At 36.2% G+C, this 26,108-nt stretch overlaps 1 protein-coding gene across 1 annotated transcript in view; it reads right to left on the reverse strand.

Moving 5' to 3' along the window:
- Positions 1 to 26,108, reverse strand: part of LOC149533182 (proteasome subunit alpha type-3-like) — a 47,724-nt gene that overhangs the window by 17,303 nt on the left and 4,313 nt on the right. The window contains exons 2-7 of the mRNA XM_089807260.1: positions 2,572 to 2,654; positions 2,417 to 2,456; positions 2,166 to 2,249; positions 1,642 to 1,715; positions 1,331 to 1,417; positions 1,110 to 1,194 (exon numbers count right to left, since the gene is read on the reverse strand). Of these exons, the coding sequence (XP_089663386.1) occupies positions 1,110 to 1,194; positions 1,331 to 1,417; positions 1,642 to 1,715; positions 2,166 to 2,249; positions 2,417 to 2,456; positions 2,572 to 2,654 (453 nt within the window). The remainder of the gene's footprint in view (positions 1 to 1,109; positions 1,195 to 1,330; positions 1,418 to 1,641; positions 1,716 to 2,165; positions 2,250 to 2,416; positions 2,457 to 2,571; positions 2,655 to 26,108) is intronic.

The following is a 26,108-nucleotide window of genomic DNA, read 5'->3' on the forward strand; positions in this document are numbered from 1 at the left end:
CGGAATTGGAGTATTTACTCCTTTATCCACTCAGTCAAACGCAACCGGTTGGCTCCAAAAAAATCAGAGGACCTTGTGTTCTATCACAACAATTTGTGCTTGTTGTCACAAAAGGATCCTAAGTACAAGAAGGGGCCTGAAAAGCTTTGGGATGTAGCACTTGAGACTCCTGATTTAGATATGACCATCCGGGATCTTGCTAGATCCACTTTGATTGATGTGGATGATGAGGAGGAGGATTATGAGTTAACAATCCCCTCTACTAGTACTACTGGTGGTTTGGGTTCCTCTACTGATATAGATGCAGTACTTGCAGCTCATCAGTACCCCTCTAATGCGGATTTTCTTGAAAATCCATTTGATGATTAAATCAAAAACTTTTAGTCTTGACTCTTTTATGAGTAAATCATGTTACAAACTTTAAGTTTAATGATCTATATTTTGAATGTTACAAACTTTCACTTTCAATAATTCAATGTGAATGTGTTGATTTTCTTTATAATCATGAAAATAGATTAATTATCAATGTCATTGATCAACTATACTAGATTCATAGATGCATACTATGAAATGATTTAGTTTTAGAATTATGTATATTTCTCTTTTTTTTAGTATATATAATGCATATATATATGTGCACGAATCCTCCACGAATCATAATTGGGAAAAAAAAAAAATCCCCAAATCCACGGATCCGATTCCATGCCCGAATCAGATTCATGTCACGAATCGGCAACTATGGTATTTCATTATCATAGCTTAAATATTTCACATATTTTAACATATTCAGTTAGCTTTAAAAAGGCAAAACTGAATCTATCTTTAAAGATATTGATAATGAGATTACTTGCATGAGTTTTCATGCATTTTCAGGTAAATTTTCTGTTCATATTGCACCATTTTTTGCCTAGGAAGTATATTGTATATCTTGAGTGTAATCAGTTTACTTTGGCAGGAAGAGAAAGTTCAAAATGCCTCATTCTTCTCGATGTACAGTTTTTTTGGGGTGAAATATAAGACAGATTTGTTGCAAAATTAAAAAGATAACGGAAGAAACTAATCTGAAGATTGCAGGAAAAAGAAGAATGAACACAACTATGCAAACTTACATAGGCTACTCCTGACGGCTCAATCATATACAGTTGAGGACCATCTCTATCATAACCTCCAAGGATAACTCCAGATCCAAAAGGCCTGCAAATAACAGATATATATCATTCTTATTCCAAAATTCCAAAACTGACTGCACAAACGAAGCACTAATGACAATAAAAATTTCATGTAAAATGTCAACATTGAAATATTTTTTGAAGTTTAGGAAAGCACCAACCTTAACCACCAATAAAGTGTGCACAAATGTACATAACTAGCAACTCGTTCACAGAGTTCCTTCACAGGGATTGGTTCACCATACATGCTGCAAATCAGAAGATATACTAGATAATTTATATTCCCAAATTAACAATATCGTAAGACTTCATGAATCTTTCAGCCTGCCCATGTTGTCTTTTCGACAAGGTCATAGTTAATATGAAAGTCTATTTGAATTCATGATGAAAAAAGCTCGCACCAAAAGATGTTTCACCCTACAGAGTACACACAATAATCATGATCAGTTATTGTAACTCAATGATCTGATACCTTTCATAGCTACTTGCCTCTGACTTAGCACGAGCAACAATTTGCCTACCATCTGCTGCTAACCCAGCAACACCCTGTAAAAAAATTTGTTCACAAAAAAATTGCTTTAATTCGGAAAATTTGAAAAACAAGGTGGACAGGAATTAATGAAAAGAAAACAAAAAGGTCAAAATTGATAATTTCATATGCCTTCCCATTCTGTTCATAGCAACAATAGTAATCCCAACCATCCCCTAAATATAAGATCTGGAGCAAAAAAAACATATTTGCAGCCACAACTATCTTCTACAGTGTTGCTAGTTAAATGCCTTTCCTCATGCAAGTTTTCCAAAAAATGTGCCAGTCTCTTGCAAGAAAAAAAAAGTGAACGACATGCAAATATAGACAAGGCTCCTGAAATTTGAATTGAAAAAGCATTCAATGATAACAGAAAGATGCCCTGATCTCAAAGGAAATGTTATTGAGGCCCACAAGAGAAGATAAAAAACCACTCTAGTAATTACAAAGAAATATCAGCAGCATACCATTCCAGCATGACGATGGACGGCATGAATTCTTCGGTTAGATCCTTCTAAAAGCATCTTAGATGCAATGAGCTTCTCTACCCCCTGAGATCCTTACTCAAGAATTGATTCATGTTAACGTTAACTGTCATTATCAGTGTTTTAAAAATAGAATCCAGCTTTAATAGGGATAGAACAAATCCCAGAAATGTTATCACTGTCATTATATTCAAGAATAAAAAATACGAAAAAAGGAATGAAAGAAAGCATACCAAAACAATTCCATCCTTGCACTTTATGCCAATGACAGTTCTGAAGCACATTGTAAACATAAAAGAATTAGAAGCTCTATTTGTAAGATTCTAAATATTCTAGCAAGAACAGTACAATGTCTTTCACAGTCTCAAATTAAAGATAGTCTCTGTACCCGCTGTTATCAACAGCTTTTGTGGCATATTCAATTTGAAAGACTCGCCCATCAGGAGAGAAAGTTGTCACTGACAAATCATACTGCAATTCACAGAGCTTATGTTAGATGAATGATAAGCTCTAGATGAAGCCTATGCAACAACATTTGCCATTGCAAAAAAAACACATCACACTTTATTAGCTCAAAGAAGGCATCAATGACATAAGAAATTGGCCTATACTTTTCACTTGTTTTAGATAAGGGAAAGAAACAAAGTATTTATTTCAGAAAAAAAAAAGAGGAGGATATACATGCAACTTAGGGAGTACAAAGAATATCTTAATAGAAAATACCACGATTACTTGATACGCTTGGAAAGTTGGAAGGGTGACATATCCCATATCCAGTACAGGTACAGACCATAGTCATCAGATGTCAAGATATCTAACAGCATATCTCTACCCAGGTCAAATGACATATACAGCCAACATCTGCAAGATCTATACAAACAGACCAGATAAAATATTGTATTTGAATATGTCATGGCATATTCAAATGATAGCCATACAGTATATCTAGGCCATATGTGGATAGCTCAGTCTAGAAAAGGCAGTGATGTGCATATACTCTTTGGTGATGGACAATCTACAGTAGCTTTCTCCTTCTGAGGGTTCATCTTAAGCCCTTCTTGTGAAATAACAAGGTTTAGGTTAACAGAAAATTTCTTCACTAAACTACACTATTTCAGATTCATAACAATTCCTCTTTTAACCTCTGCAAAACTAGTCTCAAATGCTCTAAGTGATCCTCTTGTGTTTCTAGAACTCAAAATGTCATCAAGAGAAACAATTACAAACTTACCAAGCTAAGATTTACGTATCTCATTAAGTATTAGGTGCATCTAGATATGTTAGTTTGTGGTGACTGATCAGGGAAGTACTGTACATACTTCATAATTCTTTGGGGCTCGGGACATCACCTCAAAAAAAAAATTGGGCCCTATTTTATTAGGATTTTGGGCCGACGTGTAATTATTAATTATAACTCTAAAGCGGTAAAAATACTTGTATAAAAGGGCTTAGGGTTAGGGGTTTTTCATAAGGTGTGATGCAAAAATTGCTCTTTGCAGCGGTATTGAGCTGTAAAGGATTACGGATTGTAATCAGGTTGTAATCACTGGATCGTAATAATATTGGACTTGCTGTTTGATGGATGTAGCCTAGGGATTGGGTGAAACATGTTAAATCTTGGTGTCTTGTGTTCTCTTTTATGCGATCTATTATTTTCTGTTATTGTTTATATTTGCATGTAATTGTTATTTCTGTCTGTGGTTTTATCCTAACAAGATAGCCCAAAACAGTCAGTCATACCACTTGTCTTTGGTCTTGAATGTAGCTTTCCACTCATCATCCTCTCTGATCTAAATCTGAAGATAAATACTCTTCAGATCAATTTTTACGAAGCACCTTGCACGCCCCATTCAGATGTTCCATCAAATCATCCATCTGATATAGGGCAAATTTTATCTTTACTGTGCTTCTTAGTTGTGGTCTGAGAATCACTATACACGTGGTAATTTCCATCTTTCTTTGGTGCCTAAGCTGCTTCAGGTACAGGAACCGGAATCCAATACAGCAATATTTTTTGCTTGGGTACAGCTACAGGAATGAATACACACACACATACATAAAACTTATATATATAATGTTCAAAAATAAAAATCATAAGAATAGTAATACTCATGATTGCCAAACAGATAGTATATTTAGATATCTCATATTCATAATCTGCAAAAATGAAAATACACAAGTCTCAAAATGTCATTACACAAATTAGAATTCAAATTACAATTGGCATTTAATATTCATATTCTTCTTCATCTCAAGCGATGATACAGAGTCTTCGGTGATGGAATATTGTCATTGATGTCCACAGAAGAAAGATAATGAACATCATCAATGTCAAAGTCAAAGACAAGCAGAAGATGCATATACATTTGACTATAAATTATTGATATAATATTTATTTCATTATCAATATATATATATATATATATGATATATATGTTTCAATAATATACAAAGCTGAAGATAAAAATCTAAGAGTACATATTTACATATCGAAGAAAACTCAAAGCTTTGGAAATTCCAATGAAAGCTGGGATGTGATGCTGTCAAAGTTGACATGTGAAGACTGCCATTAATAGTGCAGATAAAAGCTTTGCTGCAGACATTGAATATGAACAAGAACATGACAATTAATACAAAAAAGGGTATTGGACATGGTAAACTAGGAAATCAAACAAAAGAGATTTCTAACAAATCTACAGCAAATAAAGACATCAAAAGATTTGTTGTTTGAAGCAATTATCAGGAGTATTTATATTAAAGAAGCAGCAAAAATATCAGATCAACAAAAGGACAATTCCATGTCAAATATAGAGTGCTGGGAGTAAAACAAAAGCACCAAGTTTCGTATTAAACAATTAATTCAACAGAAGCGATAGTCAAAGAAGCATTGGCAAATATGATACACAGAAGTCGGTACATGAACTATTCAGGTGGTCAACATGTCTGTATACAAGAACCATCTTATCGTGATGATTGGAGCAAGGAACCACTAACAATTATATTGAAGCCAATTCAGTGAGAATATATATACAGAGATTGTGTTTGAAATGGTAGCACAGTGATTAAGACATAATTAATGTCTTAGGAATGATGGCGACCTGGTCAACAGTGCGGAAACTAATATAAAAAGCAATACCAATTAGAGCAGTGACAGTGATTTACAGCATTTGAAAAATAAGGATCTGATAACATCTACAGCAATAATATATATGTGGCAGCAATGGTGCCTAATATATGAACAACAATTACAAATACCGATTGATGTGCAAAGGTAGTATCACCGTCTGAAGTATATGCTTATGACCAAGGAATTTAAACATAGAAGATAAAGTCTGTGCCAACAAAAGTAGTTAGAATTGTTGTCCAGCAGCAAATCAATATGGCATAGATTATTTTAAATAGCAATGATATGACTCAAAACAAGGATACCTGCCACATCACCTCGAAGAAGAGTAATCAATGATTAAAGATATCGACTGCAGTAGAAGTATCGTAAATCACAACAAAGTATGGTTTTAGATCAATGGAAAAAAGAAATGTATCGCAGATGTGTATCGCATATACATTTGCTTCAGGAACAATGTGTATCACAGGTATTTGTCAAGTACTTCACCATCAAATTGACATGTCAGCCCAGTTTGCAAAGGGCATATGGTCGAGAGTCTCAGTCACACATCATAGAGATGATATGGATGACAAAGAGATTTGCCAAGAGTCATACAGAGCAATAAACTGAATCAACGGCAATTTAATGCAGAGCTTCAGCTTGTATAGTTAAAAGACAAATAATGTTAAGGTGTGCATAATGGGTGGAAAGGCGTTTGTAATGATCCCCCAGACTCAGAATTGTCTTTCTAAAAGAGACACTATTATAAATATATATCATATTAATTATATTATATTAGTGACAATATTATGCACTAATAAATTCTAATTAATAAATAATATTTGTTCAAACAATGAAACCGTGTGAATAAAGCAATAATAGTTCCTCACAAAACTATTATTTAACAAGTTGATATTCCACAGGAACAATTACGGGATTGGCAACTTGGCAACTAAATTTTATATGTTAAAAAGCCACATTGGAGATGGAGATGGCAGAGTCGAATGGATGAATGAAGTTGAAGTGGTGTAATAGCTAGGCTGATAGAAGAACATTCCTTTAGTCAGAGACCCTCTGATCTAGTGGAAGTATTCAATGAATATGAGTCATCAAGGTTAAGCACTTCTATTCCTCAATGAATACCAGTAATATATTTCCCAAAAGCCATGATTGATTACAGACAGAATGCATGGGAAAAAAAAGATAAGGAACTTATTCGTCTTTCATGTTTTTTTATCCGGGCAGAAATGATGAACGTATGCGTCATCCCATCTGGTGTTTCTCTTGGTTGATGCTGAACAAGGAGTTGGCTTTAGCAGCATTCAGCAATATACCCGAACCAGTCAGATTACTTTGTTGATAAATTTCATTGTGGCCAGCGTGATACTAGTGTCAGTAGGAATACTGGGATGTGGATGGTTACTAGCACTATTCCTATTCCTGATTGGATAGAATGAGCATTCCAACAAGAGGCTACCAGTTTCCGACTGGATTCTGTTCAGCGACACAGGTGCATAGTCACAGATTTCTCATACTCCTTTCTGAAGGATTAACACCATTAAATCTTTCAGGTGCATATCTTTGAGTTCAAAATAAATGTTTCTCAGTATTATATGCATTTCAATTAAGAAACTCAATTCAGTATAAATGTTCACTGACTAAAGAAATCGGTATTCAGAATTTATTTGGAATAACTGTTGGTGCCTATAATCAGAATTTGTAAGTGTGGAAAAATTCCTGGGATTTACTTATAGAATAACATTTAGAAGCCTGGAATTTTACAGCGTTTGAGAGTGATTTATTTTAAAAGGCAATACTAAAGTGATTTAAGGAGCCATTACATAAAGATGCAATTATGGTAAGAGAAAAATGCTTTATTAGAAGCCGTTGCTTATTTTAGATGCGACTTTTCATTTTGAAAAGTCACATCTATTGGATAGAATATAAATGAGAGTTACTCTTTTCCCAAAAAGAAAGCAGATGTAAGAAGAATAAAAAGAAAAGAGTGAATATAAAGAAATTTATATTCAGATTTTTAAATCTGGTATATGTATGTATGTATGTATGTATGTATGTATGTATATATATACATATAGACATAAATACATATATATATATATAGAAGAAGAAGCAAGAGAATAAGAGAAGTATTAAAAAGAAACATATACAATCAGATTAAAAATCTGATTTATATACATCAGTCAGGAATATGTTAAATATATAAAGAAATATATATATATATATATATATATATATATGGAGGCTGACTTGAGGTAAAACAAAATTAAGAGAGAAGGGTGTGTATGAGCAGAGATTAAAGAATTCATAAATATCAGATTGAAGAAAAAACATTGTGCAATTAAAGATCCATCATCAGTTGAGTAAGCAACAGTTGGGTTTAGCAGCATTCAGTAATATACCCGAACCAGTCAGATTACTTCGTTGATAAAGTTCATTGTGGCCAGCGTGATACTAGTGTAAGTAGGAATACTGGTATGTGGGTAGTTACTAGCACTATTCCTATTTCCTGATTGGATAAAACAAGCATTCCAACAAGAGGCTACCAGTTTCCGACTGGATTCTGTTCAGCGACACAGGTGCATAGTCACAGATTTCTCATAATCCTTTGTGAAGGATTAATACCATTATATCTTTGAGGTGCATATCTTTGAATTCAAAATAGATGTTTCTCGGTATTATCATTTCAACTAAGTAACTCAATTAAGTATAAATGTTGCACTGACTAAAGGAATCAGTATTCAGAATATATTTGGAATAACTGTTGGTGCCCATATTCAGAATTTGTAAGTGTGGAAAAATTCCTGAGATTTACTTATAGAATAAAATTTAGAAGCCTAGAATTTTACATTGGTATCAGAGCAATCAGTCCTGCCAGCCAGTGGGTACAAACACATAATCCAAACATATGCAAAAGGGAAATTATAATTTCCGGAATACCCGAGTCAGACAAAAAAGGGAGCCTAACACACCAATAGTCATCCAGTTCATCCATACAGGTTGACATTGAAGATAGTCATACTGAGACAGACAAAGAGATAGTCTTCAAACAAAACAATAACATGGGGGAAGCAGATGACACTAGGAATATTATTGCAGCGTTACTTAGGAACCAACAGGATATGCAAAACAATGTAAATCCTATGACTAATCTGATGACTCACAATCTTAATCAAAATCAGAATAAGGCAGGGAGAAATGGTGGACGGGAGGATCATTCAGTAAATAACAAGCCTTCCATGGCAACATTCACCCCTAGGAACCCTCAGCTTGAAAGAGAACCCTCCATTATAGAATTACATGAAGAAATATATCAGGATTGGTTACAGTCAGGGGAAGAATTTAGAGCACCAATGACCTTCAGGGAATACTTAGATGTCAGGATGAAACATAGGCCTAAGGGGCAGCGGGGTTATAACAATGGATTACTGAGAAAATTTGGTAAGATGACTATCCCTCATTTTGATGGATTAGGGAAAACAATAGTGAGAGCTTGGGTGCAAAAACTCGACACTTAATTCCAATTAAATCCTATGATGGAAGATGAAGCAATCATATACGCAGCCTTGCATTTAGAAGGAGTGGCAAACGAATGGTGGCACCATGGGCAAATAACATTGGATCGTGATCAGATCAGCACATATGCGACCTTCACTAAGACTCATAGACAAGTTTGATTCTAAGGATCTTGAACTTCATCTTAAAGATTTAACCCATCTTAAACAAACAGGGATAGTGGAACAATATATTTTTGAATTTGAAAAATTAGCAGTCATAGTAACTAAGATCATAGGGAGAAAAAACTGTAATATTCATAGATGGATTATCCAATGCTCTCAAAGGTTGGGTCAAATCCTTAAACCCTCCTTTACAGACAACCATTAAAAGGGCAAGGGAATTGGAAACCTCTTCAAAAGGGAAAACCTTTGAAGGACCACCGCCAAAACCTAATAATGACAAGAACCCCTTTTATAGAGACATGCCTTCTAGAGCCAGGATAGATAAAGAAGAACATGATCAACTTAGAAGGAAAAACTTGTGTTTCAATTGTAAAGAGGCATGGGCACTAGGTCATAGATGTTTGGGAAAGGGAAAATTCACTACATTGAGGTAGTAGCAGAGAGTGAAGATGAGGAAAACATAGATCCAAATCAGGAACAAGGTCCTAAAATTGTAGAACAGCCTCAGGGAAATTCACCGGGGAAAAGTGAAATAGTATCAATAATGAGAACTCCCCACTACAATATCTTCAGAGAAAGAGGGGTTTTACAAGGACAACGTGCTATTGTTATAATTGATAGTAGTGCTACCCATAATTTCATTGATACTACTCTTGTTAAAAACTAAGGCTTACAGACAAAGAAGCATGAAGGATTTGATGTTTGAGTAGCAAGTGGTACTACTTTAGTAAGCACACATAAGGTCCCTCAGTTAAGTATTGCTCTTGGTAATTATACAGTAACAGATGATTATGTGGTTGATTTGGCTAACTCTAATGTTATGTTGGGAATTCAATGGTTGGAGACTTTGGATAAACACTCACAGAGTTTCAAGCGCATGGAGTTCTCTTTCAAAATTGATGGGAAAAAGGTTATTCTAAGAGGAATGTCAAATTGTGGACCCAGAATCGTGTCTGCTAATAGGATGGAGGCCATTTTCCATCATGGTGATGTGCTTGGTCGGTGCAATGCCTTATCTCCACTAAGGTAACAGGTTTTGAATCTAAACATTATCAAGATGTTTGTTGCAGATTTTAGATTCACATAGTGTGGTTTTCAGTGACATATCTCCAAAAATACCTCCAAATAGAGGTTTTGAACATACTATTGAATTGGAAGAAGGCACAAAATCAGTTATTAAGGATGAAATAGAAAAGGCTATTAAGGAGCTGTTGGATGTGGGAAATATCAGGCCTAGTTCGAGTCCATTTGCTTCTTCAGTAGTGTTGGTTAAGAAGGATGGGACTCTATGCATGTGTATAGATTACCGTGCCCTCAATAAAAAGACCATAAAAAACAAGTATCCAATTCCCTGAATTGATGAGTTGTTAGATGAATTATATGGTGTCATGTATTTTTTTTAAATTGATCTAAGGTCAAGGTATCATCAAATTAAGTTAAGGAAACAAGATATTCATAAAATTGTTTTCTGCTGTCATTATGGTCACTATGAATTTTAAGTCATGCCTTTTGGACTAACTAATGCTCCAACAACATTTCAATCTTGTATAAACCATACTTTTAATAAATTGAGGAAATTTTTGCTAGTTTTCTTTGATGATATATTGATTTACAGAAAAACTTGGGAGGAGCACTTGAGACATATTGATGAGATTTTGGGTTTAATAGAATAGCAATCCCTCTATGCAAAAGCCTCTAAATGTGAATTTGGTATGACAAAAAATTTATATTTGGGACACATGATTAGTGCTAAAGGTGTACGCTAAAGGTGTACAGGTACATCAAGAGAAGATTAGAGCCATTTTGGATTGGCCACCTCCACGAAATCTTTCAGATTTAAGGGGTTTCTTTGGTCTATGCAATTATTATAGGAGATTTGTTAGAGAATTTTCACAACTTGGAGCACCATTCACAGATCTTACTAGAAAAGGGACATTCAAGTGGATTGAAGAAGCATAACAGGTATTTGACAAACTCAAAGAGGTAATGAGTTCTTGTCCAGTTCTTGCACTTCCAGAATTCAATCAGCCTTTGGTATTAGACTGTGACGCTTCTAATAAAGGAATAGAAGCAGTTTTAATGCAGAATAAACATCCTCTAGCCTATGAAAGAAGGAAGCTCAATAGTGTTGAAAAATTGTATTCCATATATGATAAGGAAATGCTAGCAATTATGCATGCATTGGCTAAATGTAGACAGTATTTAGTTGGTGGTAGATTTGTTGGTAAGAACTGATCATAACCGCTTGAAATATTTCTTAAGCCAGAAAGATTTGAATGACAAGCAGCATAAGCGGATTAGTAAGATCCAAGCTTATGATTTTCAGATTGAATATGTCAAAGGTAAGAACTATGTCGTCGCTGATGCGCTATCCAGGAAACCTGAAATTAATGCTATATCAAGGGCGACAGCTGATTGGAAATCTCTTTTATTAGTAGAATATTCTAAGAATGCATTTGCATATGATTTGTTGGATGGGAATGTACAATGACAGATATAAGATTGTGAATGATATTATTTACTACAAGGATAGAATCTTTCTTGTACTTGGATCTAAATTAAAACTGAGAATTATGCAAGCAGTTCATGATCTACCTTTGGTAAGACATCCTAGTTATTTCAAAACTTACAAGCAAATCCGTGAACAGTTCACACGGAAAGGGCTTAAAAATGATGTATTACGATATGTGAAGGAATGCATCACATGTCAGCAAAATAAAGCCAAGCATTCCTATCCAACAAGACTACTTCAGCCTTTACCCATTCTAGAACAAACTTGGGAAAGTATTTCTAGGGATTTCATTACCGGTTTGCCCCGAGTACCAAGGTAAAGATAGTATTTTTGTTGTGGTTGATAGATTGACAAAATTTGCACATTTCTTTGCTATTACTACAGAGTTCACAATGGTTTAAGTTGCCGAATTATTTTTCAAAGAGGTGTTCCGCTTACATGGTTTGCCAAAGAACATCATCAGCAACCGAGATAGCATATTTTTGAGCATCTTTTGGGAAGAATTATTCAGATTAACAAAAACAGATTTGAACCACGGCACCAACTACCATCCACAAACAAAGATTGTGAACAAATGGGTTGAAGGTTATCTTTGCAATTACGTGGTTGGGCATGAAAAGGCTTGGATCCGGTGGTTATATGTAGGGGAATATTATTACAACACAACATATCATATGTCTATCGATATGACTCCATTCAAGGCTTTGTATGGATATGATGTTGTAACTTTTGTTGATTTTGCTTTTGACAATAGTAATGTACCCAAAGCTCAAAGGTGGCTTCAGGAAAGTGAAGATATTTTATAAGCACTCAAGGAAAACTTACAATCTACACAGAACCAACAAAAAATGTATGTCGATAGGAAACGTACCTAGCGTAGTTTTGATGAGGATAAGTTAGTGTACCTCAGGTTACAACCATATTGACATTCCTCACTCAAACGTAGTGGAACTGAACAATTGAAGCCTCGCTTCTATGGACCTTATCAGATTGTTAAGAAAATTGGTGCAATTGCTTATGAATTGAAATTACCCGAGGGCAATCGGATACATAATGTTTTTCACGTCTTGCTGCAGGAGCACCCTACGCTTTCTTGTGATCCTGCATGTTGGAGCCGAGAGCCAGTGGTTTTCAATTTTCTCTTGCTGTCGAGTTGTCTACTGGGTGTCAAGTTACTGTAGTCCTAGTGGATGTTGAGTTACTGTAGCTCCTAGTGGATGTCTAGTTACTGTAGCTCCTAGTAGATGCCATGTTACTATAGCTCCTAGTGGATGTCGAGTTACTGTAGCTCTTAGTGGATGCCGAATGAGCCTGTCGGTGCCAAGTGTTCCTATTGGTGCCGAGAGTTCCTGTATGTGTCAAGTGTCAGTATTGGTTTTGGTTCTGTTCGTGCCAAGTTGTCTATGACCCGACTTTTGGCATTTAATTTATGTATGGGTATTTAATTTAGGGTTGTAGCCAACTTGTGGCTCGACCTATATTTAATGTAAGGGATTTAATTTAGTTTGTAACGAGCTCGACTAACTTGTGGCTTGGTTGGGTATAAGTAAGGGGTTTGTGGAGTCTTTAGGAGTAGTTATTGGTTCCAGCTTGGAGAAGGGGATGAAGTGTAGATGCGAATTTTGAAGAGCTAGGGTTGCAACTTAAGAACCAAAAGATTGCTTGGTGGACCTAAGGGTACAAGTGTGGATTCTTCTTGATGTTCTTATCCAGATGTGGATCTAACTAGTTGGAATCGAGTTTGTAAGTGGATATTGTTGGATTTTGGAGAACTGATTTTGTAATTGTTATTTGTATTTGGCCCTAACCCAGAAGGCCTTACAGCTGGACATATTACATGTAATCAATTACATCTATGAATAAAGAATTGTGATTTGGTATTAGATCTTGCATTATTGTTGTTTTGTTGTTGTGTTTCCGTTGTGTGGTTATTTGCTGGGGGCTAGGACATCTCCTTTGGGGATTCTCCTGCCTTGCACTGCATTAGAATTTGTTGAGGGCTAGGACATCTCTTTTGGGGATTCTCCTACCTTGCACTGCATCAGATCGTATCAGAGCGAAGGTTGTTCCTGAATGTGTTGACAGATCGTCAAAGCTGAGGCAGTTTACACTAGGACTTGCAGAGAAGGTTGATCTTGTGGCTGATTGATCTTCTGGATTGGTGGATCTATTGCTTAGGGTTTGCTAAAATTTTGGAAGATGGCTCCAAGAAGATTGGACCCTAGGGCAATTGATGATCTTAGTGATGTTGTGGAAGAAAGGATCTCAGAGAAGATTAGAGCAGAGTTCAGATCTGAGATTGCATTGATGAAGAGTGACATGATTCCTGAAATTGTAAGTGCTTTAGGTGGTGTACCTAGGCATGTGGGCACTGAAGGTAGTTATGAGGAAGTTGCTGAAGACTTTTAAGTTGTTGAATCTAGTGGTGACAACAGAACTGATCGTGTGGAGAGACCTATTGGAACTAGGGCTGATCAGTTTGCTAGACCTAGATCTCAGTTGAAGGTGAAGCATAAGATGGAGGTTTCTAATTTCTCATGTACTTTGACTCCTGAAGACCTGATTGATTAGATTGGTGAACTGGAAGACTACTTTGAGCTTGAGGATATTGAGAATCCACTCAAAGTGAGGTTGGCACAAACTAAGTTGAAAGGACATGCTGCTCTTTGGTGGAAAGAATTACAAAGAGATAGAGAAGAGGAAGGTAAAATAATGATCACTAGATGGCAATTGATGGTGACTAAATTGAAGGCCAAGTTCATTCCTGTTGATTATGAACTTGAGTTGTTTAAGAGGTTGCAGAATATGAAGCAAAAAGATATGTTTGTGAAAGATTATACTGAGGAGTTCTACAAGTTGACTATTCGGTCTAGTCATAGAGAATTGTCAAATGAAAAGTTAGCTCGGCACATTAATGGTTTGAGATTCAATATTCAGGATGAGGTTGGTATGCTAAATATTTCTTCAGTTGAGAATGCTTATCAGTATGCCCTGAAGGCAAAGGATAAGTTAAAGAGGAAAGGTCAAGGTAATGCTATAGGGAAGGAGAAGCAGGATAGCTTGTGCTAAACCAAGTGCTGAAAGTGAACCAAAACTTGCTGATTCAAAAAGAAGAACAGGTGGAGGTGGATTCAAAGATAATTGTTTCAGATATGGTAAAGAAGGGTATAGATCTTTTGAATGTCCAATTGGAAGGACAACTGTTGTTGTAAATGATGTTGTAGTTCAAGACAGTCAACCTAAGCAAGGAGAAAGTTTGTTGGCTCGGTAAGTACTGCTTGGTGAGAGGACATTGGAATCTTGTCAGAGGAATAGCTTGTTCAGAGGACTAGCTTGTTCAGGACTTGTTGTAAGTCTGGTGGTAAAGTCTATAAGGTGATTGTGGATGGTGGTAGTACTAATAACCTTATTGCTGAAGAGATGGTTCAGAAACTTGGTTTGAAGAGAGTAAGACATCCTTATCCTTATAGGATTCACTAGCTGCAAGGTGAACATGCTTTGGAAGTGAGGTAGCAATGCCTTGTTAATTTCCAGATTGGGCAGTATAAGGATCAAGTGTTGTGTGATATTGTGGACATGAACAGTTGTCATGTGTTGCTTGGTAGACCTTGGCAATATGATTGCAAGGTTTTTCATGATTGTGTCAAGAATGTGTTTACTGTTGAAAAAGGTGGCAGAAAGTTTTCCCTGATTCCTTTGCGGAATGAAGAGCTCGGTAGGAGGAACCTGAGTATTAGTAGTTGAGCTGAGTTGGCAGATTCTAAAAAGGTTGGAGATCAGCATGGAAAGAAGCCCTGTAGCACACCTAAGATGGATGTGAAGAACCAAAAGAAGAGCAAAGGAAAAAGTGTACGAGTTGAAAATTTGGAGGATATGTATGTGAAGAATGTAATAACCCCAATAGGTTCTAACTTCTTCCAACACCAAAAATCTTTATACTTCAGTTGTTTGACATTTCGTCAAACACTTTGCAAGCAAGGGTCCTCTGACTGATATAACTTTTCAAATTGCTGCAGTGATTCTTGTTTGGATTTGCCTCAAAGAGAATGCTTACAAAAGACTCCAAATTGTCTAAACAATGACCTAACATAAATATGCAACTAATTTTTGGCAATAGTGAATGCATATATGAGTTCTAATCATGAAAATGATCACCTACAGCCAACTGGTATTTTAACAAACAGTTGGTATGCAAGCTAACTAGCTGATAAAAAAATGATATATTAATGCTCAAAGACAACTATTAATGACCAGCAATTATATCTCCTTAATTGAGAATGAGTATCCAATACAATATTCATACTAAGTTAGCCAAGACCCTTGACATTTACAAAGATATCAAAATATGATGATTGCTGGTAAAGTAATATGCACCTACAGCTGCCAATGAAAATTAATGCAACACTAAATATCTAACTTCAATACTCCCCTATAGCAGTACACTAATCACATGCATGATTAAATACAACTAAAGCCATGGATTGCTGATACCATTGTGAGGAATGTAAAAATGAATGATGTATCTATTAATGAATGATAGGTTTGATTACGAAATGACAATTACAACAGCACTCTATAGTGAAAGGCAACTATGAAAATACGCATCAGACCTGGCATATGAAGTCGCCTTAGAGAATAGATGTATTGCAATACCACTGAATAGAAAATAACCTCCTCAAGTGCCCAAGTTGTGCCTCTCTAGCTGCCGCCCCTGATTGTGGATGGCTGAAATAATTTTCTTTGCTTTTCTTGAATTTGTTTTTTCTGACCTGCTTTTTCGGCCTGCTTTTTCGGTTCTGTTTTTTCGGCCTGTTTTTTTGGATTGCTTTTTCGGCCTACTTTTTCGAATTGCTTTTTCGGCCTGCTTTTTTTCGAACTGCTTTTTCGGCCTGCTTTTTCCGAACTGCTTTTTCGGCCTGCTTTTTCGAACTGAAATATTTTTTCTCAATGTAGCACAAATAGAAGACTGAAGTATCTTCCTCCCAGCTGCAATAATTCAAGTGATATTTCACACCCTCAAAATCGCGTACCAATTGAGAGTTTTCGTTCTCAATGGCCACAAATATTTTTTCTCAATGTAGCACAAATAGAAGACTGAAGTATCTTCCTCCCAGCTGCAATAATTCAAGTGATATTTCACACCCTCAAAATTGTGTACCAATTGAGAGTTTTCGTTCTCAATGGCCAGTTGTGACTATTGCAGAAACCCTAGGCTCCACAATGCACATCAACAAACATCAACATCAACAACAACAAATATGGATGGTTAGAATGAAGCCCGGGGTGCCTATTTATTCTTTTTCCTCCACTTTCTCCAGAAGCTTCTAGAACATTATTTTATTTTATCTATTAAGTGACTTTATAAAATATTTTATAATTCAAGTCACTTTATTAAATTAATTAAATATAAAGTTACCTTTTAATATTTATTTATTTGATAACTTTATAAATAATTAACTTAATATCACTTATTTATTTAATTAAAATAATTAATTAGTCATCCTCATAAAATATTCATTATTTTGGACAACTTAATTAATTAAATTAATTAAATCAAATTGCCTCCAAAATGGGGACATGACAAAAAACCAGTTTGGGATTTATGTGTTGAATCCCAGAAGATGTTCTTCCAATTACTAGAACATCTTTTCAAACCTAGGGTGTCTGATGCAGGAGCATCCTAAGCTTCCACGCAATCCTACATGTTGGAGTCGAGTGTCAATGGTTTTCAATTTTCTGTTACTGCCGAGCTATCTAGTGGGTGTCGAGTTACTGTAGTCCTAGTGGATGCCAAGTTATTGTAGCTCCTATTGGATGTCGAGTTACTATAGCTCCTAGTAGATGCCGAGTTACTGTAGCTCCTAGTGGATGCCGAGTGAACCTGTTGGTGTCGAGTGTTCCTGTTGGTGCCAAGTGTTCTTGTATGTGCCGAGTGTTAATATTGGCTTTGGTTTTGTTCATGCCAAGTTGTCTATGAGCTGACTTTTGGCATTTAATTTATGTATGGGAATTTAATTTAGTGTTGTAGCCGACTTGTGGCTCGACCTATATTTAATGTAAGGGATTTAATTTAGATTGAAATGAGCTCGGCCGACTTGTGGCTTGGTTGGGTATAAGTAAGGGGTTTGTGGAGTCTTTAGGAGTAGTTATTGATTCCAGCTTGGAGAAGGGGATGAAATGTAGATGCGAATTTTGAAGAGTTAGGGTTGTGGCTTAGGAACCAGAAGATTGCTTGGTGGACCTGAGGATACAAGTGTGGATTCTTCTTGGCGTTCTTATCCAATTGTGGATCTGGACTAGCTAGAATCGAGTTTTTAAGTGAATCTTGTTGGATCTTGCAGAACTAATTTTGTAATTGTTGTTTGTATTTGGCCCTAACCCGAAAGGCCTTACAATCGGGCATATTGCATGTAATCAGTTACATCTATGAATAAAGAATTGTGATTTGGTATCAAATCTTGCATTATTGTTGCTTTGTTGTTGTGTTTCCGCTATGTGGTTATTTGTTGGGGGCTAGGACATCTCCTTTGGGGATTCTCCTGCCTTGCACTGCATCACATCTCTTGCCTCGAGAAGGCTTTAGGCCAACAAGTAACAGTATCAGAAGAATTACCCCCATTGGATTCAGGAAAAAGTTGGAAACTATACCCGAATGCATTCTAGATACATGAGAAAGGCACTTGCGAAATTGCTCTATCAAGGAATATCTAATACAATGGAAAAATCTGCCAATAGATGATGCTACTTGGGAAGGAGAGCAAGTGTTGTGACATCCTAATTTACAATTGCTTGTGGGCAAGCAACATGAGGAAGGGGAGATTTGTAATGATCCCCCAGACTCAAAAATTGTCTTTCTAAAAGGACAATATTATAAATATTTATATCATATTAAATATATTATATTAGTGACAATATTATGCACTAATATATTATAACTAATAAATAATATTTGTTCAAATAATGAAACCGTGTATATAAAGCAATAATAGTTCCTAAAAAACTATTATTTAACAAGTCAGTTGGTATTCCACGGGAACAATTATGAGATTGGCAACTTGCAGCTAAATTTTATATGTTAAAAAGCCACACTGGAGATGGAGATGGCAGATTTGAATGAATGAATGAAGTTAAAGTGGTGTAATGGCCAGGGTGGTAGAAGAACATTCCTTTTATCAGAGATCCTCTGACCCAGTGGAAGTATTCGATGGATATGACTCATCAAGGTTAAGCAGTTGTATTCCTCAACGAATATCAGTAATATATTGCCCAAAAGCCGTGATTGATTACAGACAGAATGCATGGGAAAAAAGATAAGGAACTTATTCGTCTTTCATGTTTGTTTATCTGTGCAGAAATGATGAACCTATGTGTCATCCCATCTGGCGTTTCTCCTGGTTGATGCTGAACAAGGAGTTGGGTTTAGCGGCATTCAGTAATATACCCAAACCAGTCAGATTACTTTGTTGATAAAGTTCACTGTGGCCAGCGTGGTACTAGTGTCAGTAGGAATACTGGGATGTGGATGGTTACCAGCACTATTCCTATTCCTGATTGGATAGAACAAGCATTCCAACAAGAGGCTACCGGTTTCTGACTGGATTCTGTTTAGCGACACAGGTGCATAGTCACAGATTTCTCATACTCCTTTGTGAAGGATTAATATCATTATATCTTTCAGGTGCATATCTTTGAATTCAAAATAAATGTTTCTCAGCATTATATGCATTTCAATTAAGTAACTCAATTCAGTATAAATGTTGCACTGACTAAAGAAATCGGTATTCAGAATTTATTGGTGGTGCCTGTATTCAGAATTTGTAAGTGCGGAAAAATTCCTGGGATTTACTTATAGAATAGCATTTGGAAGCGTGGAATTTTACAGCGTTTGAGAGTGATTTATTTTAGAAGACAATATTAAAGTGATTTAACAAGCCATTATATAAAGATGTGATTATGTTAAGAGTAAAATACTTTATTAGAAGCTGTTGCTTATTTTAGATGCAACTTTTCATTTTGAAAAGTCACATCTACTGGATAGAATATAAATGAGAGTTATTCTGTTCCAAAAAAGAAAGCAGATGTAAGAAGAATAAAAAGAAAAGAGTGAATATAAAGAAATATATATTCAGATTTTTAAATCTGATATATATATACACACACACATATATATAGAAGAAGAAGCAAGAGAATAAGAGAAGTATTAAAAAGAAAAATATAAAATCAGATTAAAAATCTGATTTATATACGTCAGTTGGGAATATGTTAAATAAATAAAGAAATATATATATATATATATATATATATATATTTGGAGGCTGACTTGAGGTAAAACAAAATTAAGATTGAAGGGTGTGTATGAGCAGAGATTAAAGAATTCATAAAACATTGTGCACTTAAAGATTCATCATCAGTTGAGTAAGCAACAGTATCAAGGTGGAAAAACAGTTTGTGTGCAGTGGGTTGGTGCTCACAAAGACAGCAGTGAGGAGTTGCTGCTTCCAGTAGATCAGTGCCTGCAAAGTGTAGGAGTTGGAGCTTCCAGTGATTTGGTGCTCATAAACATAGAGGTAGCAGCCTCTAGTAGGTTGGTGCCTACAAATTATTGCACAAGAACAAGTTTATATAAAAGCAATTATTTTGCCGTGGTTGTCTCCCGCATTGGGTTTCCACGTAAATGATTGTGTTCTGTTCATGTGCATAATTGTCCATTTCAGAATTTGAAGTTAATGTGCGGATAGAAGTTTTAATTTGGAAAAGTTATAATTATACTGATTCAACCCCCCCCCCCCCCCCCCTCTCAGTTTAATCGTGTGCTCTTCATTGGGTTATTTAAAGGCTTCATATAAAGAGTCACTTAGTATATTCATACAAAGTTCTGATGATAATTTCAAAGTACAGCATAATTATCTCATATGCACATATTTTAATATATTGATTTGGGTACAGCCCTTGGGTACTTTCTGGATGCTTAGGTTTGGTATGTGTCATTTACGAAAGGACCCACAGAAAACCCAAGCACCCAAGAAATACCCATCGTCATACCCAAGTTGCACCTATACCCAAGACTTGGGCTTTACCAGCAATCCCCAGTAACATAGGTTGGTACTAGGAGCACTACTACAGCACAAGGACTCAATCTTTCTCTAATCAAACATATGTCTAGTGGCTCGTGGACTTGTCTTTTCACCTCCTCATCTTTCATAGGTCATGATGATGCTTCAAGTTCTTCATTGGCTTCGGCAACATGATTTCTTCAATAATCTTGCAATATTTGTGAACTCCATACAATTTTCTTCACCACATTAGTAGCAAATGAAACTTCTGCCTCACCTCCAAAGATTCCTCTTCCTCTAAAGCCATTCCCTTTTCATCTAGTGTTGAAATTGTAATTTTGGTTATGAAACATATTAAATTCCCTAGCACTACTTTGCAAGTCTTCTATTTTCACATAATTGCTCTCTTCCTCTAGAAAATCTCTATCTTCCTCTAATGTTATCCTATTGCATCCTAGCTAGGTTTTCTTAAACGCTCAAGGCTTCTTCCACCTATCTCACTCAAATCATGCTAACCATCTTGAATAGCAAACCATGCCCCAGTAAGATATCTTACAACTTTTTCCTCATCACCCTCAACATGACCAACTTTAACATCAAGCCAAGAATTCTTTAATGTGCACTTGAAACTTAGTTCCTTCTACTTTAGATTTTGTAATTACTTCAACAATTAACATATACAACGTTGTCACCGTTTAACTCCATAACTAAATCTTCTCCTTTCACTGCTTTCTTTGGTTTATTTGCACATGTTCCCACCAGATGGATGCATTACCATTTAGCTTTGGTATTTGTCAACTTCACCCTCTATGATTTTTCTACTAATTCAAACTCATATCATTTCAATCAATCATTTCTTCTACATTCAAACTCTATTGTGACATGGAGTTTTTATCTAGGGTTGGTTTCCAATATGAGATGTGCCCTTATTAGGGGTTTATTCCAGTGTTACCCAAGGAAATGTCCCCAATATATTTTCAGCCGTCTCCATCGCGGAAACATCTCAGAGACTTGGGGACACCTAGCGGACTTTCACTTTGACTTCTAGAACAAATTAGACTTTGACTCTCAAAGTAACACAAGTTTGGATATGAATTCTGTTGATTCTTATATTTTAAGGTTATATTATGTATAAGTACATGCTTTATCCATGTTTTCATATAAATATTTTTAATCTCTATATATTTTAATTTTCCCTATTGTTATATAGCCGTCCCCATTTGTCATCCCCCCCCATCCCCAAAATCAACAAAAAATTTTGTCATCCTGCAAGCCCTTCCCTCTATCCCCGTCCCAGAAACTTGGGGGAACATAGGTTTATTCACATAATCAATCATTAGACATCCCTATTCAATTGGTTCTACTAATTCATCTTTATTCACAATATCAATCATTACACCTTTCCTTTGCATTGTTCACTCAACCTTGTTGCTATTGCTCCTAACACCTCTTTATCCTAGCATCACCATGAAAAACCTCACTTCTTCAACCCCCTCTGCAATTGAAGTACTTCAGCCAGCTTCAAGGTTTTCCAAATCAGAATTCACAATAAGATCTAATCCTACTCTGACAACAAATGATGCAGTCCTATACTAGGTAGATTTTCAGGCAATCAATTTTCAAGCTCTAACAATGACGATATGCAAGAACAGCAAATGGAGAGTCAATGAAAGTTCAAAAAAACGTTCACAAAACATGTTAATGTTCCCAAAACATGAAGATTCAAATGAATGAAATTACAATATTATTTGGACAACTTATTCAAAAACATATCCATGATCATGATAGAGAAATCTGCCTTCCTAAAGGCCTCATGCATTGTATGGGTCACATGAAATCAATGTTCAACTGCCTATCATGGGCGGGGGGACAAGGGGACACGGCATAGGTTTTGGAGATGGGAGGACAAAGGGCCTACGACTGGGGGCAATGGGGGACAGCGGCAGGGGGAGGGGAGGGGTATGGGGGGTATATATACTATCTACTATATGTATAGTACTTAAAATGCTAGTTATAAAAAGCTGAATAAGAAGTAAAATTGCAAATTTTAAAATTGCAAATACAGTAATTCAAGAAACGTCATTGAACAATGAACATTGAATATCAATAGAATACTAAATAAAATTTCAATTTAACAAATGAAATTGTCGAGTTGACAAATGGAAGATTTCTATTATATTTAAAATATCATAAAGATGATTACAATGAGTAGTGTGACATTAAAACAAGTACAAAATGTAGCCAAAGGAGGCCTTTAATCATCTCTCAAAGCAAACCCCTCATCACTAGAATTATTGGACTCCTCACGGTATTGATCCCCCAAACAAACAACAACAAGCCCTACATTTAAAGCCACAACATCCTAACCCTCATTAATCTAGGATGGCTCTTATGGCTCTACATCCCATCGTGTTGTTGGACTCTCCTTGTACACACATGTCTTGTGGTCAATGATACACAAGGCACTATGTACAACCACTAGCTTCTTTTCTCTCCTAGAGTCAAGTATGTTCCTCTTAAGTGAATAATAAAGTTATAAGAAGATGTGTTCCTCTCTGCAATTAAAGAACTAGAAACATAAGATAGCAGACGAATGGCTAGTGTGGTAGTCTCTGATTTCTATCCATGACAATTCCACCAGAAAATTGGATCCTTTTGTGCCAATGTTCCTATATCCGTCTTTACCACATCCTAATAACCCCTAAGGAGTGGCAAATTGTGTCCACACAATTTGAATCGTGCCAACATTATTAGAATCGTAAATCTTATCAATGCACCTAAAGAATACTATCACCACCTCATCATCTTGAATCAATGCAACTCTATAAGGTCTAGACATGTACCACTTTGAATTCTATGCATAAGAAGCCATATGCAAGGAGTGTTCAACCTGTCCCATATCCACAAAATGATTGAGTAAATGTGCTCATCGTAGAGTGTTAAAGTGGGCACCTCCTCTCCTACAACAACCCTCATCTAGTCAAGCATAGAATTGTTGCACTCATATAGCTCTCTAAAGGTATGTGCATCCCCATCCTCGTGTCTAATGACCTGGAAAATCATTGCAATGATAGAGACTATGCATTTTGCATCACTCCAAAATACATAACTCTTCACTATCTCTTTCACCCTCTTCCCTTGCTCTATATTGCCCTCTCCCCACCGGTTCCACTTTGTAGTCATAAACATGAGTTGCGATGTCTCTTGCAACTCAATCATTCGCTCTACGAGAGTGAAATAGGATGCATATTTGTGAAGCTAGTGAAGAGTGCATGAGAAGTGTGGTAGTTGTAGATAAACATCTAAACATTTCTCCATCACTGACCACTCCGTTAATCCCATCAATCTTCCCTCTGTCCTTGAGTGCATTATTCATGGCATGCACACATGGAGTCCACCAAATACATGTTAGGCAGCCTCCATATGCTTCCCTACAGCTGTACATATGTGTTGCATTTGTCACTACTTTGACCAAATTTTGTCGCCCAACCTCCTCAATAACCTCCCTAACGACCTCAAGCTGAAAATCAATATCCTTGCAATGCCCTAAACAATCAACAACCCCAAAAACATATGGGCACCCTACACATGTAACCATGATGTTGATGAGTGAACTATGGCAGATGTTCGTCCACCCATCCATAAATATGTTTCATCAAGAGTCAACCCAATATCCCTTTGTCTTCTCCATCAAAAAAGTGACATTAGAAGAGTTATTATCTAAGATCGTGGTCCTCACTATATGCTCACCGGATGGCACATATGACAGTCCTTCCCTCACCACCATCGACGTCATCTCCTTATAAAAATGAGATCAAGCTTCATTAAATGGGATGTCATTGGCAAATAAGACCTTGCCAATGGCATCATCTATTTGATTCTTACGCTACACACGAACAATTCATCTATGGGGTTATCTGATCTTGTGTTTCCCCTTGCCCTCACACGACTCAACCACAACACTATGAGAGAATGAAGGTACTCACATCATTCTTGCTCTTTGATGCAATGTACAAGTAGAAACATGTGGTTCGCTCTAAAACTGTTCAATAGCCTAAACACACATCCTATGAGACAAAGTAGTAGCCATTGCAAGTGCACTATCTTCAACAACACCACCAAGTTTGTTGAACTTAATTTGATAATGGACATTTTTAGGCTCTTCTAAAAATTTACATAGATCCACACCTTTTCCTTTCTAAAAAGAGGAAGTGTTCATTAACATCAATTAATGTTGTCAAACCATTTTGTACTACAAATTTGCATCTTCATTTCCGTGTGCCACCACCTATCACCATTGGGGCTATTATCCTTATTGTAAACTATTTAGAAAAGACTTGGGATCATAAGGACCCTATTGTGACCTTTTCACAAACTGCCCCATTGTAAATTGGGACCCCTGCTTTTTGATGCACTTGGCTTTTTTAACTTTAGTTCTTGGTTGTTTTGGCATCAAGCTCCTAAGGTTCCTTGCATTTCAAATAAGAATTGATGAAATAGGCTAGGTCTAGAGTTGAAATAGCATTTGCCTTTGGCTCTTAGAATGGAAAGTTTGCAAGACATGGTGAATTAGGTCAAGTGTGAAAAAGAACTGATCTTTCAGAGAAGATACCAATGAAATTTTGAATGTGTTGATGTACTTGCTACTTTTGGAAGTTTTATTTTTTGTATATCTATATTTAGAAAGTTTCATCACATCCTAGAATGGCCTTAATTTAATTTTGGAAGTACTTACTACTTTTAGAATTGCCTATTTTTAGTAAGTCTCATTCTGTTCTAAGTCTCATTGTGCCCCAATTTGCCCTAATTTTGCATTTAAACAAACTTACTATTTATAGTAACTCTATTTTTGGCAAGTCTAATGAGCATTAGCAAAGGAATGTGCAAAAGGGTATCTAATTCTATATCTGAAGAGTTGAACAAGCCTAGCAATTGGTCAACAAATGGTTTATGTCTGCAAACATCTCTTAAAAGGCACCCAAAAGTGGAAAGGTCAGAAAAAGCTTGAGAATGACTAAGTCTGAAAACATTACTGAAAAAGCACCCAAAAGAAGAAGGGGCGTGAAAATTAACTAAGCATGGAAGAAAATTGTTGTGTTAGTCCAAGAATGTCAAGACATGCAAAAATGACTATGGATCAAAGAAGCATGTAGGAATGCAAAGACATTACTAAGTGTGGAAAAATCCTTGACCATGCGGAAAAATCCTTGACCACGCTCTATATCAGCCCATGAGCGCAATTTCCTAGGGGTCAAGGAATGTGTTTCAATAGTAAGAATCCCTCACAACACCTAGTGTGCGCCCTAGAGTGCCACTTCCAGGGGAAGAATATGTTCAAAGCTCAAAAAACCGCCTCCGTGGTGAATATGCGCCCAAAAGCACAAATCTGAGGAGGTCAAGGAAACTAAACAATAACCAATGATACTTGATCAATCAACACTCATTGACTTTAACTATTAAGAGGGATCACAACCTACAACCATGGCTCAAAACACATATAAGTAGGGAATCGACATAAGGGAAGATGGTAATAAATAATATACAGAGATTGAATTA

The sequence above is a fragment of the Cupressus sempervirens genome, chromosome 10 (assembly GCF_028749045.1).
Source record: "Cupressus sempervirens isolate cs-2001-9-10 chromosome 10, ASM2874904v1, whole genome shotgun sequence".
Taxonomy (NCBI): domain Eukaryota; kingdom Viridiplantae; phylum Streptophyta; class Pinopsida; order Cupressales; family Cupressaceae; genus Cupressus; species Cupressus sempervirens.